The 15,544-nt window shown below is 40.4% G+C and overlaps 1 protein-coding gene across 1 annotated transcript; it reads left to right on the top strand.

The window, feature by feature from the left end:
- The first annotated feature begins 626 nt into the window (after positions 1-626).
- Positions 627-14,656, top strand: LOC131030196 (monooxygenase 2-like). Its single transcript, XM_057960909.2, has 3 exons — positions 627-763; positions 13,688-13,916; positions 14,125-14,656. The coding sequence occupies exons 2-3, from the start codon at positions 13,733-13,735 to the stop codon at positions 14,589-14,591; spliced, it is 651 nt and encodes a 216-aa protein (XP_057816892.2). The 5' UTR covers positions 627-763; positions 13,688-13,732; the 3' UTR covers positions 14,592-14,656.
- Positions 14,657-15,544: the final 888 nt, after the last annotated feature.

Genomic DNA, 15,544 nt, shown 5'->3' with positions numbered 1-15,544 from the left:
AAGTTTCTTCTACCTGTTTAAGGATTCCATTGAATTCTTGATAGAGTTCGACAGATTTTGTTGAGAGACTGATCTTATTGAGTTCCACACCTAGAATTTCTTGACCAGTGGTGCTATGGAGCTTTTTACAGCTAGAGTCCAATAAAAAATAAGTTTCTGCCTCCTTGTATCCAATTTTTTAAGTTTTTATTTAAAATCTATTTCAGTGTCATCAGACAACTAAGCTACTTAAGAACTATCTGCTTGTGCTTTAGATTTTCAGCCCTTCTCTTGAGCACCCACCATAGGTTTTCCTCTCAAAAGAACTAGTAACATTGATGCTCTGTAATTGAAACGGAAGATTTAGTTTAATCCTGTTTCACATTTCCAGGTATTTTATGGAGCCTCTCATAGAGGATAAATAGGATGCAATGGTCTCAATGGAGTGGAATCCTTAATTACCCAGTTATCTATAATCATTCTGCGACTCTTTAATAGACTGGCAGATCCGGAAAAATGTTCTTAAATTTTCTCAATAGCACCCACTAAAAAAATTAGTTGAATGCCTCCATAGGACTATAGTCTACAGTTTGAAAATGAACAAAAACAACCTCCCTAATAAAGAACCAGTAGCTGGTTTTGAATGGCACTTTTGGAAGCACTAGCCAAGGAATTGCCTGAGGGGAGCATCAGATTCAACTCCAAAATCGTTTCCCTACACAGAGACACGCTCTGTCCTTTCACCACACTAGAGCTTGCAGACGGAACATCCCTCACAGCAAAGGTAGATCTTTCTGGCCTTGACCTATTTCTCCATAATAAGAAAATTAAGCTTTTCAGTCAAATTTTCTAGAAGCTCTTTGTATCGTCGTAAATTGTACGCACTTGCTAGGGTGGTACAATTTCACACCTAGTTTAGCACCCGCCTTGGTGCATTCTACATTTTGCATTGCGTTTCTCCTTTAGCACTTAATTAATCAAATTAATTAGGTCTAAGTTCCTATTTCATCGTCCTCTACATCATAAAGTTGGGCCCTTTCGTTAAAGTGTGCCCTCTTCATTTTATTCCTCCAATACATCATTCAATCAAAAACCCTAATTAAGTCCTATTTTGAACTTGGGGGCTTGATTTCGGGGGTCAAAACATCTTGAAGTCACCTGTAACTTCGGGATTCTCTCTAAAATCATCATATCCGATGGCCCTGAAAATTTGGTGAAAAGTTGTCGGGACCGTGGCACCCGGAGTGCACACGGTCCCGGACATTTTTCCCGAAATTTTAGGAGCACAATCCAATCATAAAATAAAGCTTAATCCCAAGAAATTGGCGGGAAATTCAATCTCTAGGTCGGCCAAAAGACGAAATTACGACCTAGGGTCTCATACATAAGAGCTCTCTTTCTTCATTTGAAAGGATCCGATTTTTGTTTTCAGGAACCTCATATGCAGCGAAAGAGCAAATCTTTGAAGACTTCAACAACATTCAACATCCCTCTATCAAGCATTTATCAATTTCATTCATCCGTTTAGGGCTTGGAAGACATTGAAGAACAATAGGAGATTACCGACTGAAGATTGGCTTGTACCCCTCCCTTGGGGTTGGGTATGATTTCATGTTGTTTTCATGTCTTTGCATAAGCTTCAATACATCACTTATTCATGCTTTAGATCACTTTGCATCTCGATTTAGAGCATTTACATCATCATTTACAAGCAATTAGGGTTTACTTTCTAGGTTGCTCTAGTTTGTTTACTCGCATTTTAGGATCTTGCACACACACAAGGTCTGCACACACAATACATTTTACAATACAACTTGACTATTCGTGGAGGTGGAAATCACCGAAGTGGGGGTTTGACTAAGGCAAAACCCTATATAGCCACCCACACCTTTTTCAGATATAAGTGCAGGTTTCGGGACTCGGACGACGCCGCAGGTTACAGATCCGGGAAAAGCAGGTCGAGACAGCACTCCACACCAAATTGCAGAGCAAAAGACCTGGACAGGGGCGTGGGGCGCCCTGGTCCTGCCAGGACAGGGGCGTTGGGCACCCTGGTCCCTGGGACAGAGGCGCTGGGCGCCCTGGTCCTCCTGACAGACAACACTTCCGACAGTTTTCCAGAGTGCAAGACAGCAGTTTCAGGTGCAGTTTCCGGCACAATATCAGGACAGTGGCGCCCGCGCCCCCGTCCCGAACATTTTCACTTAGATTTTGACTCTGGGGTACACATCTGCATTCTTGTTTTATCCTTGTGTTTACAGCTGTTCATTATTTAATCTCAATTTTGCAATCTTGTTATTAGTTTGTACATGCATTTTGGGATTAGGACTTGAACTTGTATCATTTTATCTTTCAATTGCAACAAAGGAATATAAATCCTAATAGGTAGCCCGTGGCTCTCTCTTTCGCAAAAAGAAGTAGCCAATTGTGTGATACCTCTAGGCTCTTTCGTATTCCGTAATGTGTGTCAAAAGGTAGGATTAGGGCATGTTAACCTGGTCTCGCTTTTTCCCCTACACATTTTGGTGAACCCGACGTAAATCTATCATTGCTTCCTCCTGCATTGCATTTGTTAGATCTAGATCTAGATTTAGTGTGTTTTCATTTCATTTTCATTAAAAAAAGAAAAAAAAAAAAAGGAGTGTGTTTCTTTGCATTGTGTGTTTAAATTTTATGCAACCTTTATTTCAAAATGTCAGATTTATTTGCAAAATGTTCATGCTTATGATGATTATTATGAGTATAGCCAAGATGAATTAGATGAAGCTTTAGATGAGTTTTTGAACCCTAAAGATGCCAAACCTTCATTTTACCAAAAACTCATAAACCTTGTTACTATGCCATTTAGGTTTGATGAGAAAGATAAGTCGAATAGTTCCTCTCAAGGGTACATTCCTATCAACTCTTCCACTAAATCTAGTAACATGGTTGCTTTCAATAATCCCCTCTATGAGGAGATGTCTCCTTTTGAATCAAAAGATAAACCTTTTAATCGATATGATCATGCTTTGTTGGATGATGCTCTTGATGACTTTGTGGCTTTATCGAAATCTTTAAACAAGAACAAGACTTCTAAATTGGTTAACATGATAAACTTGAATGAGCATAATAAGCCTCTCTTTGAAGTCCAAGGTGCTTATCCTTCTCCCACCTTTCAAGTTCCTAAATCACCTCTCCTTACTGTCCAAGGAGGGTATGATCATAATTCCTTTCGTACTCCGAATAAACCAATCATCACCGTGCAAGGAAGAAAACCTATAAGTCCTTATAGTTATGCGAAGCAAATAACTAGAGAGAGTTATCATGCGGTTGCCCATACTTATCACACCAGAAATAGTAGGCAGCCTAATCCTCCTCCTGTTATTCCAGTTTCTCTTCCTAATCCTCAACCAATTCTTCCACAAGCTCCCCGTATTTCGCAAGTTATGGGTAAGGAATATGATCTCATAGAACAACTTAAAGCTACCCCTGCTAAGATATCCCTCTGGGATTTGATTCAAACTTCTTCCGCTCATCATGGAATGTTACAAGATGCCTTGAAAGATTTGAATGTTCCTCCACCGAATACATCTAGTAATATAGCATCTTTGGTTAACTCTGTGATGAATCCTAAGGCTCAAATTGTGTTTACCCAATATGAGTTGCCTACTAGTGAAATTCAACATCAATATGATCCCTTGATGATTGTGGTTATCATGAAAGACACTGCTATAAGACGAACACTAGTAGATAATGGCTCTGGCCTTAATGTGTGTAGCATTAATCTATTGCATACAATGAATGTGGATACATCTCTCATTGAGCCTGACTCTCGTCCCATTCGAGGCTTTGACAATGTGGCTAAGACTTCATTAGGTATTATCACCTTACCTCTCATAGTGGGACCTGTTACTTTGCCTACTCCTATCCATGTTATGTCAGGAAATTTAACATACAACTTGTTATTAGGGAGACCTTGGATTCACAATATGCAAGCTGTCCCCTCTACATTGCATAGACAAGTTAAATTTATTTATAACAATAAGACATATACCTTGATAGGTGATACTAATTTCCAAGCTTGTCTACAAACATCTACTTCCAAAGGGGGTTCTTCTAAGCCATCCTCGTCTAGTGATGACTCTTTAAACAAGATACCTATCGATGAATCCTCGCTCTCTGATGATCAAAATTCTTTGGATGAGTCTAGAGCTCCTAAAGAAGATTCTTCTCGACTTGAATCTGCACATAAGAAGGATTTTGATCCTGAGAAGGTTCTCGCAGAAGACGTTTGGGGATCTCTTGATTTCAATCCCACCTTTGTAGGTGAATATAAGGTTCCTTCTAGAGAGCTTAAAGTTGAAAAGAAGGAAGAAGCTAAAAATCAGTCAATCTTACCTGAACCTATGAGTAATAATTTTGTGGCCGCTTCTCAAACTTCTTCTCCTCACACCTCTAATTCTGAAGAGTTTGATTCTTTGTCTTATGAAAAACCACCCTCTCTTTCTGAAATGGCTGATCGTTATGGTCGTGGTTTTCGCATTTTTGCTAAGCATGGGTATCATGGAAATGGTTGTGGCACTCACGAACAAGGGGTAAAGGTTCCTCTAGAGAATAATTTTCACAATTATGCCTTTGGACTTGGCTATAATCCCTACAAACGCACTAAAGCTTCTAAGAGACCATGTATTAGTGTTAATGCTATTTCTACATCTCTATCAATGCAACACCTTGAGTATATTGATGGGGATCCTTCGTGTGCCTATGCTTTGGATGTCTTCCCTACCGATGATGCTTTAGCTGAATTCTTGGGAGCATATGACACTCTTCCTCGTTATCATCACAATAGGGGACTCCCTTATTGTTTGAACACTGAAGCCTATTTTGGAAAAGAGATCGATAATGATGAGATTGTGAAAGAATTCCCTCAGTTAAAGGATACTCCTCAACAAAGTAATCTTCTTATAAGTGACATCACTGATGTTAAGATGGATCCTTGCAATAAAGAAAAAGTTATTAAAATTGGAAAATGTTTGGATGAAGAGGAACAAAAACAATATGAAGATTTATTGCACGAATTCCCTGAGATCTTTGCTTGGACATACTCTGACATGCCTGGTATAGATCCTAAGATTGTCACTCATAATATTGTCTTAGTTCCCGATGCTAAGCCCGTGAAACAAAAGATTCAAAAAATGAATCCTAAGGTGGCTCTGCTTGTTAAGGCTGAGATTGAAAAGTTATTGGACGCTGGATTTATCCGCCCTATTGACTATTCCCCATGGATTTCAAATATTGTCGCTGTGGCTAAACCAGATAATAAAATAAGAATGTGTACCGATTTTTGAGATTTAAATAGGGCTTCTTTAAAAGATGATTGCCCTCTTCCAAACATTGACATGATAGTTGATTCTACGGCAGGACATGCCTTGTTATCCTTCATGGATGGTTTTTCAGGATACAATCAAATTTTCATTAACCCTCAAGATCAATTCAAAACCACTTTCACCACTCCTTGGGGTATGTTTTGTTGGATAATGATGCCTTTTGGACTTAAAAATGCCGGTGCAACTTATCAACGAGTGATGACCCTTATCTTTCATGATTACATGCATAAGATTTTAGAGGATTATGTTGATAATATTTTAGCTAAATCCATTCTTCGCATAGATCATATTAAAATCCTTCGTCAAATCTTTGAAAGAGTTTGTAAATATCACATGCGCTTGAATCCCCGAAAATGTGTTTTTGGTGTGAATAGTGGAAAACTATTAGGATTCATAGTTTCGCATCATGGGATTGAGGTGGACACTAAGAAAATAGATGCTATTGTCAACATGCCACCTCCTAGAAATGTGTCTCAACTTAAAAGCTTACAAGGAAAGATTCAAGCTATTCGTAGGTTCGTATCTCAACTTGCGGATCGTACCTTTCCTTTTACTCAACTTCTCAAAAAGAATATCACTTTTCAATGGAACGAAGATTGTTAGCAAGCATTTGAAGATTTAAAAGTGTATTTGGCTAGTCCTCCTATTCTTCAACCTGCCGAACCTTCTAAACCCTTCCTTCTGTATACAGCTGCTTCCTCTCATGCTCTCGCAGCATTGTTGGCACAACATGATAAAGATGGTAAGGAGTGTCCAGTTTATTACATAAGTCGTACCTTACTCGATTATGAGACCCAATATTCTGCGATAGAAAGACAATGCTTGGCCTTGGTGTTTGCGACTCAGAAATTGAGACATTATCTTTTAAATTCAGAAGTCCTCGTCATGGTAAAGTTTGATCCTTTGAAGCATCTTTTCTCTAAAACTGATTTATCAGGACGCCTAGCTAAGTGGGTTATGATGTTAACTGAATTTGACCTTAAATTTGTTTCACAAAAAGCAATTAAAGGGCAAGCATTGACCGACCACTTAGTTGAGGCCCCTTCACCTTTCTCCTTCCCTAATTCTGAGTCTTTCCCCGATGACTTCATTTTTTCTATAGAAAAAGATGAAACTTGGGAATTATACTTTGATGGTTCTAAGTGTCGTACGGGATCGGGGGCAGGTGTTGTTCTGATTTCTCCTACAAGGAAATCTATTCCCTTATCCTATCATCTAAATTTCCTGTGTACCAATAACATTGCTGAGTATGAGGCTCTTATAGCGGGAATAAAAGCAGCCTTAGCTCTGAATATAAAGCACATACATATTTATGGAGATTCTCAATTGATTATAAGACAAGTAATAGGACTATATTAAGCAAAACAAGACAAATTATCACAATATAAAGACCTTGCTATCTCTTTATTACAAAAATTTGATTCTTATACCATGGAACCTGTTCCTCAAAAAGATAATCGACATGCGGACGCAATGGCATGTGTGGCTTCTCTTGTATCTTTAGAGGACCCTGTGGTTGATTTTAAATTTGTTATTCACAACCTTATTTCTCTAGCTATTGTAGATGATTCTAGCTTGGTAACATGTTGTGACTTTGTAGACTCAGATGAGTGGTATTCGCATATCGTAAGATATTTGACCGATGGTACCTTTCCTGATTCTGCCAATAGGAACACTAGGGCTAGAATCTGCAAGCTGTCTGCTAGATATATCATTCTTTCTAATGTCCTTTACCGAAGGGGTTATGACGGTCTTCTCCTTCGCTGTCTTAATAAATCGGAAATCCCCGTTGCTCTTGAAGAGGCACATTCAGGTGCCTGTGGGGGGCATTTTGGAGGCAAATCCTTGGTTCAAAGATTGCTTCGTATGGGATACTATTGGCAAACTATGCAGAAGGATTCTTTTTCATTTGTTAAGAAATGTCATCAATGTCAACAACACAATAATCTGATTCATGCTCCTGCCCAAGAACTTCGTTCTCAAGTAGCTTCTTGGCCTTTCTCCGCATGGGGTTTGGATCTCATTGGTAAAATCTCTCCTCCTTCATCTCAAGGACACACCTTCATTATAACTGCAACAGATTACTTTACGAAGTGGGTAGAAGCTATTCTCCTTCGCTCTACTACTGCTGAAGTGATTTGTCAATTTCTTCTAGACAACATCATTTCTCGATTCAGGATACCTTCCACTATAATCTCAGATAATGGGACATCATTTAAGAACAAGGACGTGAAGAAATTCCTCGAGAAGTATCATATCAAACATCGATTTTCTACACCATACTATCCTCAATCAAATGGTCAAGCCAAATCATCCAATAAGATAATTGAACAAATTCTTCGCAAAACCGTGAATAAGCATGGTAAGGATTGGAGTAATCAGCTAATCTATGCTCTTTGGGCCTACCGAACGAGTGTACGAATTGCTACAGGAACTACCCCTTATAATCTTGTTTATGGTGCTGACGTTATTATGCCTTTAGAGTTAGAGATTCCATCACTTAGGGTTTCTCTCAAAGGTATAGTAGATGATGACTCTTATAGAGAACAACGACTTCAACAGCTTGAGATGCTTGATGAACAGCGTATAAACGCTCTTGAGCATATTCAAGCGTATCACAAAACTCTACAACGAAGCTATAATGATAAGGTTATTCAACGTTCCTTCTCAGTAGGTGACTTAGTCCTCTATGAGAATCAACGCAATGTGAATGCCTTACCTGCAGAAAAGGGAAAATTTAGTCCTAATTGGCTTGGACCATATATCGTTATTGAAGATTATGGATCAGGTGCTTACAAAATAGCGGATGTAGACGGTACGCCTCTTAAAGAACCTATAAATGCTATGCACTTGCGTAGATATTATGCTTAATTCTTCATTCCTTATCCTTCGTTTCATCTATCTTCTTTTCAGTTCTTCAACATTGGGTAATATGTTAGTATCTCCTAATTAGAGCAAAATAGAATTAAATGTTATGGTGTTTAATCTATATTGCTTCGTTCTTGACAAGCGTGTTTCTTTACTTTATAGTTTGTCTTGAATTCATTTATGTAAATTGTAAAAGATCTACATTTCCATTATGCTAGCATATTATACAATGTCTTTATGTGTTAAGTAGAATCGTATCATGTTGTGTTTAAGTTCAAAATTAAATCACATTAGTTATATGATTCTTAGACTTAATGCATATTTCTTCCCTATCATCAATTTAGTACTTGATTAAATATTTTAATTAAGTCACACATGTATCAATTTAATCATGGAGCATTGAGAAATCAATCACATGGAAATTAAATCCTGAACATACATGTATATCTACCAAATGTATTAGATTTAATCAAAGCAAAATATACATTGTTTTAAGTATTAAAGATAACACATTTGAGACAAAAGAGAAGCATGTATATATATATATATATATAGATGTGGATCGTATATAAATATAGGTCATTATACATCCAAAATATGACCCATCCTACATCATAAAATTATCTTCTATCCCTAGGGCTGGTGGCTGGAGAGTGACGACTAGATGCTCCCTCTTGATCTGGCCGTGTAGGTGGACCCATGGGTGTGTAGCGCGATATAGACCGCGAGTGACTCCGAGAGGAACTCCTACGATCCCTATCCATAAGGATTGCGTGATAGGAGGTAGCCTCGGCCTGAGCTGCTGCTAGATCTCGCTGTGCCCACTGAAGGTTCTCTGATAGAACTCTCTCTCTCTCCCTCCATATGTCTACCTATACTCGGAATGGGGAAAACAAGTCCTCATGCCGACTCGCGTTCCCCTGAGGCCTATAAGCAATCTGGGAGGAACTAGGGATCTGTGCCATCGTGGAAATGTCTATCACTGCTTGCTGAATCAGGGAACGCCACTCCTGCACATTAGCTGTAGCAGTAGAACATATTTTTTTTGTATTAGTACCATTCTATATCATCAAAACATTAATCAATCAATATAAACCTACTATACCTGGATCTCCCTCACGCCAGTAGGGATCATGATATGGTAGCATCTATGACTGAGAACTACTAGGCTCCCCACGCTCGAATAATCTGTGCACGATGGGTGTAGGCTGGACGGTACTAGAAACAGGTCTCCGTATCGCCTCGTGTTCCCCCTTTTGGGGAATAAGAGGAGGATCCAGAGCTATGGTATCATCTCCTGAATGGTGGGGAGCTGCATCTGACCCCTCCTCATCATCTCTATCCTCCTCCTCCTCGTCGTCCTCATCCTCATCCTCGTCCGCATCCTCACCTACATCCTCGTTCTCCTCATCCTTATCTGTATCATCCTTCTCTATCTCCTCCTCCTCCTCGGCACCGGGCTAATCTCCTGTGGGTGGATCAGGATCTCCTGCCTCCTCATGACCCTCTCCATCCTCTGGCTCCTCCGACCTGGATCCCTGCTCCTCATCTCGGTCTCCATGCCTCCATGGGCCTGGATGGCCTGTCAGGTGATCTGGTGGAAAGATAGGCCCTGGATATGATCTCATAAACCATGAGACATACCTGCGCTGTGCTCCAGGCTCTGCAGAGTAATAGGTAACCACATCCTGATCAGATCCCTCTATATCTGTAGTCTCGATGTCATCTATCGTCGGTCTCGCTACTGCTCTAGGTCTGGGAAGGACTCGTGAGTGTCGAGTGTAGATGGGTACATCGCCTGGAACGCACTGCTCTAGCCCAAACTGCCTCTGTACTCGGTCGAAGTAGAATGGGACTATGATATGTGAATATCGTCCCCACAGTAGGCAGTTCCTCTGTAGGCATGCTAACTGTCTCTCCATCCCATCCCATCTGTGCATCCGCAGATAGGGTCTCCATATGGTCACCTCGGCTGTCAATCTATCAAAAATCACTCTCCAATATAACAGATCTCCAAATCTCCACTCGTTGGTAAGTGGATAAGAAAACACCCTAGGTCGCTCGCTAGCCGTACTCATCGGAAAGCTGACAGGCCTGATGCATGTGAAGTGCTCAAATATCCACACCTGCAGAAGTGTGCATGTCATCAAGCTGCAACCCTGTCCAAACACATACTCCTCAAGGTCATGATAGAGATGTGCAAGCATACTTCGACCCCAAGCATATACTCTCCTGTGTCTCTCCATAGCTCTGATGCACCATGTGAGACCCCCATGCATGTGCGTACCTCGCCCATTAGGGCAGACGGCTAGTGCTATGATACCTCGCCCATTAGGGCAGACGGCTAGTGCTATGATGGCGATCATAAGACGTCTCATAAGGGGCACCTCGCCTGTAGGATGTAAGAGCCAGCTGACCATGATGGGACCTCTCGTCTCGCTCGGCATGACTCTCCCTATGCAATATATCTGCTCCCTCTGATGGTCCTCCGCAGACCGATCGGTCGCGTATGTCACAATAGCTCCTCTGATAGGAAGACGAAGTATGCGGTACACATCCTCAAGTGTAACCGTCAGCTCTCCTACTAGAATATGGAATGTGCATGTGTCAGGATCCCATCGCTCCATCAGTGCCATCAGCATCGCAGGATGGAACCGAATGGCTGGCATGAGGATCGCATACCATAAACCCACGATCGACAATGTGTCTCTCTCTGTCTGAGTCAGCCGCGGAATCTGATCTCGCAAACTGCGAAGAATCTGTCCCGCCGTATGCTCTCTCATGTATGGGAGACCCTGCAACACAAAAACATAACTATAATCAATACTCAATCATCAAAATCATTCACGCAAACTGTCGAACATCGTATGCTAACCCTGATATCTCTCACCAAGTCCTAATTGGGACCATGGCGCCCTGTCAGGGACCATGGCGTCCTGATTGGGACCATGGCGCCCTGTCAGGGACCATGGCGCCCTGAAGGGACCATGGCGCTCTGTCAGGGACCATGGCGCCCTGGGTGGGACCCATGGTCAGATTTCAGGGCCCGCAAACGATCATAGAAAGTCAAATGCAGAAAATCAAAAGTCAACGTTCAGTCAACTCACCTGGTCCAGTGGCTCGTCGTCGATCACGGCTTGGCACAAGATCTCAATCCTCGTGGGACGCTCCAATCATCGTGAAGGCATGATGATGGCTATGTGGGCTCCGCTGCAATGAACAGTATTCCAAAATCAACAAAGTGACAAATGCAAATGTCACTTTCAAAGTATATACTTTCATTCCTTTACCTTTACTTTCGAAACCCTAATTTTCCTCTATCATTCATTTCATCATAACTTGAGTCTGGGAGATGCGATTTTCGAGCCGTTTGTTGCGTAGGAATCGTATTTTCATTCCCCTACTGTCGGGATGTTCCAAAAAGTGCTATGATGAACCCTTTTCAGTAAACATCCCTCATCAATACTCTCTTACACAATTTGTCGTAAGTAAACATGCTACCCTGTTTCACCTCCCTAATAAGCAAGTCGAAACAGGGGGGGGCATATAGCTACTCACAAATTTCATCACTTTCCTTAGTAAACATTAGGTGATTTTGTGATCTAACGTGTGTTTTGTAGAGTGCGGTTCCTAACTGTGTAGTGCAGATGCCGCTGGGGGCTTCATCCGATAATTTATGGATATATCTTTTTTCAAATGATGTTTACTTTTCTGTACTTTAGCTTGCATATGCATGTAGTACTCATATGACTGCTAAAGTGGGGGCTAAATGTAGCGTCGTAAATTGTACGCACTTGCTAGGGTGGTACAATTTCACACCTAGTTTAGCACCCGCCTTGGTGCATTCTACATTTTGCATTGCATTTCTCCTTTAGCACTTAATTAATCAAATTAATTAGGTCTAAGGTCCTATTTCATCGTCCTCTACATCATAAAGTTGGGCCCTTTCCTTAAAGTGTGCCCTCTTCATTTTATTCCTCCAATACATCATTCAATCAAAAACCCTAATTAAGTCCTATTTTGAACTTGGGGGCTTGATTTCGGGGGTCAAAACATCTCGAAGTCACCTGTAACTTCGGGATTCTCTCTAAAATCATCATATCCGACGGCCCTGAAAATTTGGTGAAAAGTTGTCAGGATCGTGGCGGCCGGAGTGCACACGGTCCCGAACATTTTTCCCGAAATTTTAGGAGCACAATCCAATCATAAAATAAAGCTTAACTCCAAGAAATTGGCGGGAAATTCAATCTCTAGGTCGGCCAAAAGATGAAATTACGACCTAGGGTCTCATACATAAGAGCTCTCTTTCTTCATTTGAAAGGATCCGATTTTTGTTTTCAGGAACCTCATATGCAACGAAAGAGCAGATCTTTGAAGACTTCAACAACATTCAACATCCCTCTATCAAACATTTATCAATTTCATTCATCCGTTTAGGGCTTGGAAGACATTGAAGAACAATAGGAGATTACTAACTGAAGATTGGCTTGTACCCCTCCCTTGGGGTTGGGTATGATTTCATGTTGTTTTCATGTCTTTGCATAAGCTTCAATACATCACTTATTCATGCTTTAGATCACTTTGCATCTCGATTTAGAGCATTTACATCATCATTTACAAGCAATTAGGGTTTACTTTCTAGGTTGCTCTAGTTTGCTTACTCGCATTTTAGGATCTTGCACACACACAAGGTCTGCACACACAATACATTTTACAATACAACTTGGCTATTCGTGGAGGTGGAAATCACCGAAGCGAGAGTTTGACTAAGGCAAAACCCTATATAGCCGCCCACACCCTTTTCAGATATAAGTGCAGGTTTCAGGACTCAGATGACGTCGTAGGTTACAGATCTGGGAAAAGCAGGTCGAGACAGCACTCCACACCAAATTGCAGAGCAAAAGACTTGGACAGGGGCGTGGGGCACCCTGGTCCTACCAGGATAGGGGCGCTGGGCGCCCTGGTCCCTGGGACAGAGGCGCTGGGCGCCTTGGTCCTCCTGACAGACAACACTTCCGACAGTTTTCCAGAGTACAAGACAGCAGTTTCAGGTGCAGTTTCCAGCATAGTATCAGGACAGTGGCGCCCGGACCCCCGTCCCGAACATTTTCACTCTGATTTTGACTCTGGGTATGCATCTGCATTCTTGTTTTATCCTTGTGTTTACAGCTGTTCATTGTTTAATCTCAATTTTGCAATCTTGTTATTAGTTTGTACATGCATTTTGGGATTAGGACTTGAACTTGTATCATTTTATCTTTCAATTGCAACAAAGGAATAGAAATCCTAATAGGTAGCTCGTGACTCTCTCTTTCGCAAAAAGAAGTAGCCAATTGTGTGATACCTCTAGGCTATTTCGTATTCCGTAATGTGTGTCAAAAGGTAGGATTAGGGCATGTTAACCTAGTCTCGCTTTTTCCCCTACACACTCTCTTTCTTCAAATAGCTTCCTTATTCTTGAGTACTGGTTGTAGATTGTGATAGGATGTGATGGAGTGTACTCAACGGTTGCAAGATATATGGGCCTCCCACCAGCCAAATCATCCCGACGCATTGCCATTAGAGGCATGGTCACATATACAGAAGGCCACCATTTCGAGAAGCTCATGGTACAACTTTGGGGTAAAGGAGTAAGGGCAGGGTTTCTCACTTGCACTGACAAAAAAATTTACTGGTTTGTGAGTAGGAGATCCCATCCACAAGGTACTGGGGGTTTTTGTTAGGGTTTGAATTTTATTAGAACAACTCTACAAAGTGAGCTATTAAATTCAAGAAGATTAATTTTCTATGTACCCAACATGTTAAGAATCCTCATTCAAAAAATTATTTCATGCCATATTCCAATTGTTTCATGCTTTGTTGCTATTTATCATGACTGGTTTGCAATCTAACCTCCAATTCGATTTTTTAGATGCAGAGATCTGTGGGGATGCTGAGAAGGTTAGGCATGCAGCTCTGGAGATGGTTAGAGATTTCCCTGAGCCCATTGCAGAACTAATAAAGTCGAGCCCAGCGGAGACCATTAATATGGCAGAACTGAAGGTGAGGTGGGTGTGGCCATGGGAGTGGGGAAGAGGGATGGAAAAGGGAAAGGGAAGCGTAACCATTGTTGGAGATGCATTGCACCCAGTGTCGCCTGATCTTGGTCAAGGCACCTGTATGGCTCTAGAGGACGCTGTCCATCTTAGCAGATGCTTAGAACAAGCCATCAAATCTGTAAACATGGTGGAGTGGGGAGAAGCCGAGGTGGAAAAGATAGAATCCTGTTTCAACAAATACCTAGATGAGAGGAGATGGCGAATATCTAGTATTGCGAGTGTTGCTTTTGTGATAGGACTTATACAGGAGGGATCCTCAAGACTCATGTTTTATTCGTGATTGGATTTTTTTCCCTTTGTTCTCTATGAGATATATTCTCTACTTTGTACACACTTAGACAATGGAGCCCTCTGCCAATTTCTTCATTGAAATCGAGAATTTATCCTACCACCTTCATTTAATGCATATTCGATTTCTTTGTTCAAGACCTAAGAAAAATAGATGAGCTCAATGTTTCATTTTATAAATGGACGGCTGTGCCGATGCGAGACAAATGAATTGATTACATCGCTCGTGTTCGTGTTCGAAGAACTGGTTCTTCGGTATGACAAAATTTTGAAAGGATTTGGATATATATATATATATGTGCAGTCTATAAGCATGAATTAAGATTATTATTCAACATAATATCATATAAATAACAAAAATATCATATAAACAAAAAAAACATCATAAATTTTTAATTATAGCATCATGATCATGGTTCATATACCATCATAGCATCAAGTTCAACATCAAAATATTAAAATGATAATATCAAATTCAAGTACAAAATTCAACTTGCAACAATTGGAATTTTATACATCTAATGGATTCTTCTTCTTCTTATAATAAGAGTCAAGAACTAAATGCAAAAGTAGTTAAGAATAGCAATAAGAAGAAGAAAAAGAATGAATAGTCAAGAAAGTGAGCTCAGTAAACTGAATATTTTTTTGTTGCTTTTCTTAAGTGTCATAACCCTCACTTTGGACCTTATAAAAACTTGATATTATTATTATTATTATAATTATTATTAATGTTAGATACAAATGATAAGTGAAATAAGGACGGCATTATTATTGTTTTATTAGTATTATTTTTATTAGTGAAATAGTATGGTTGAAATTTTTAAAATAAAAAGAATTAAATAAGAGTGACACATTCAAGAATACATAAATTCATTTGGAAATTACTTTTATTCAATGTATTAATTGAACACATGGTGTAGGAGAAATAAGAAAATTCTAGAAGCG

Source organism: Cryptomeria japonica, chromosome 9 (assembly GCF_030272615.1).
Source record: "Cryptomeria japonica chromosome 9, Sugi_1.0, whole genome shotgun sequence".
NCBI classification, from domain to species: Eukaryota; Viridiplantae; Streptophyta; class Pinopsida; order Cupressales; family Cupressaceae; genus Cryptomeria; species Cryptomeria japonica.
The sequence above is the reverse complement of the archived record's forward strand: the minus strand, read 5'-3'. Positions and strand labels throughout refer to the sequence as shown.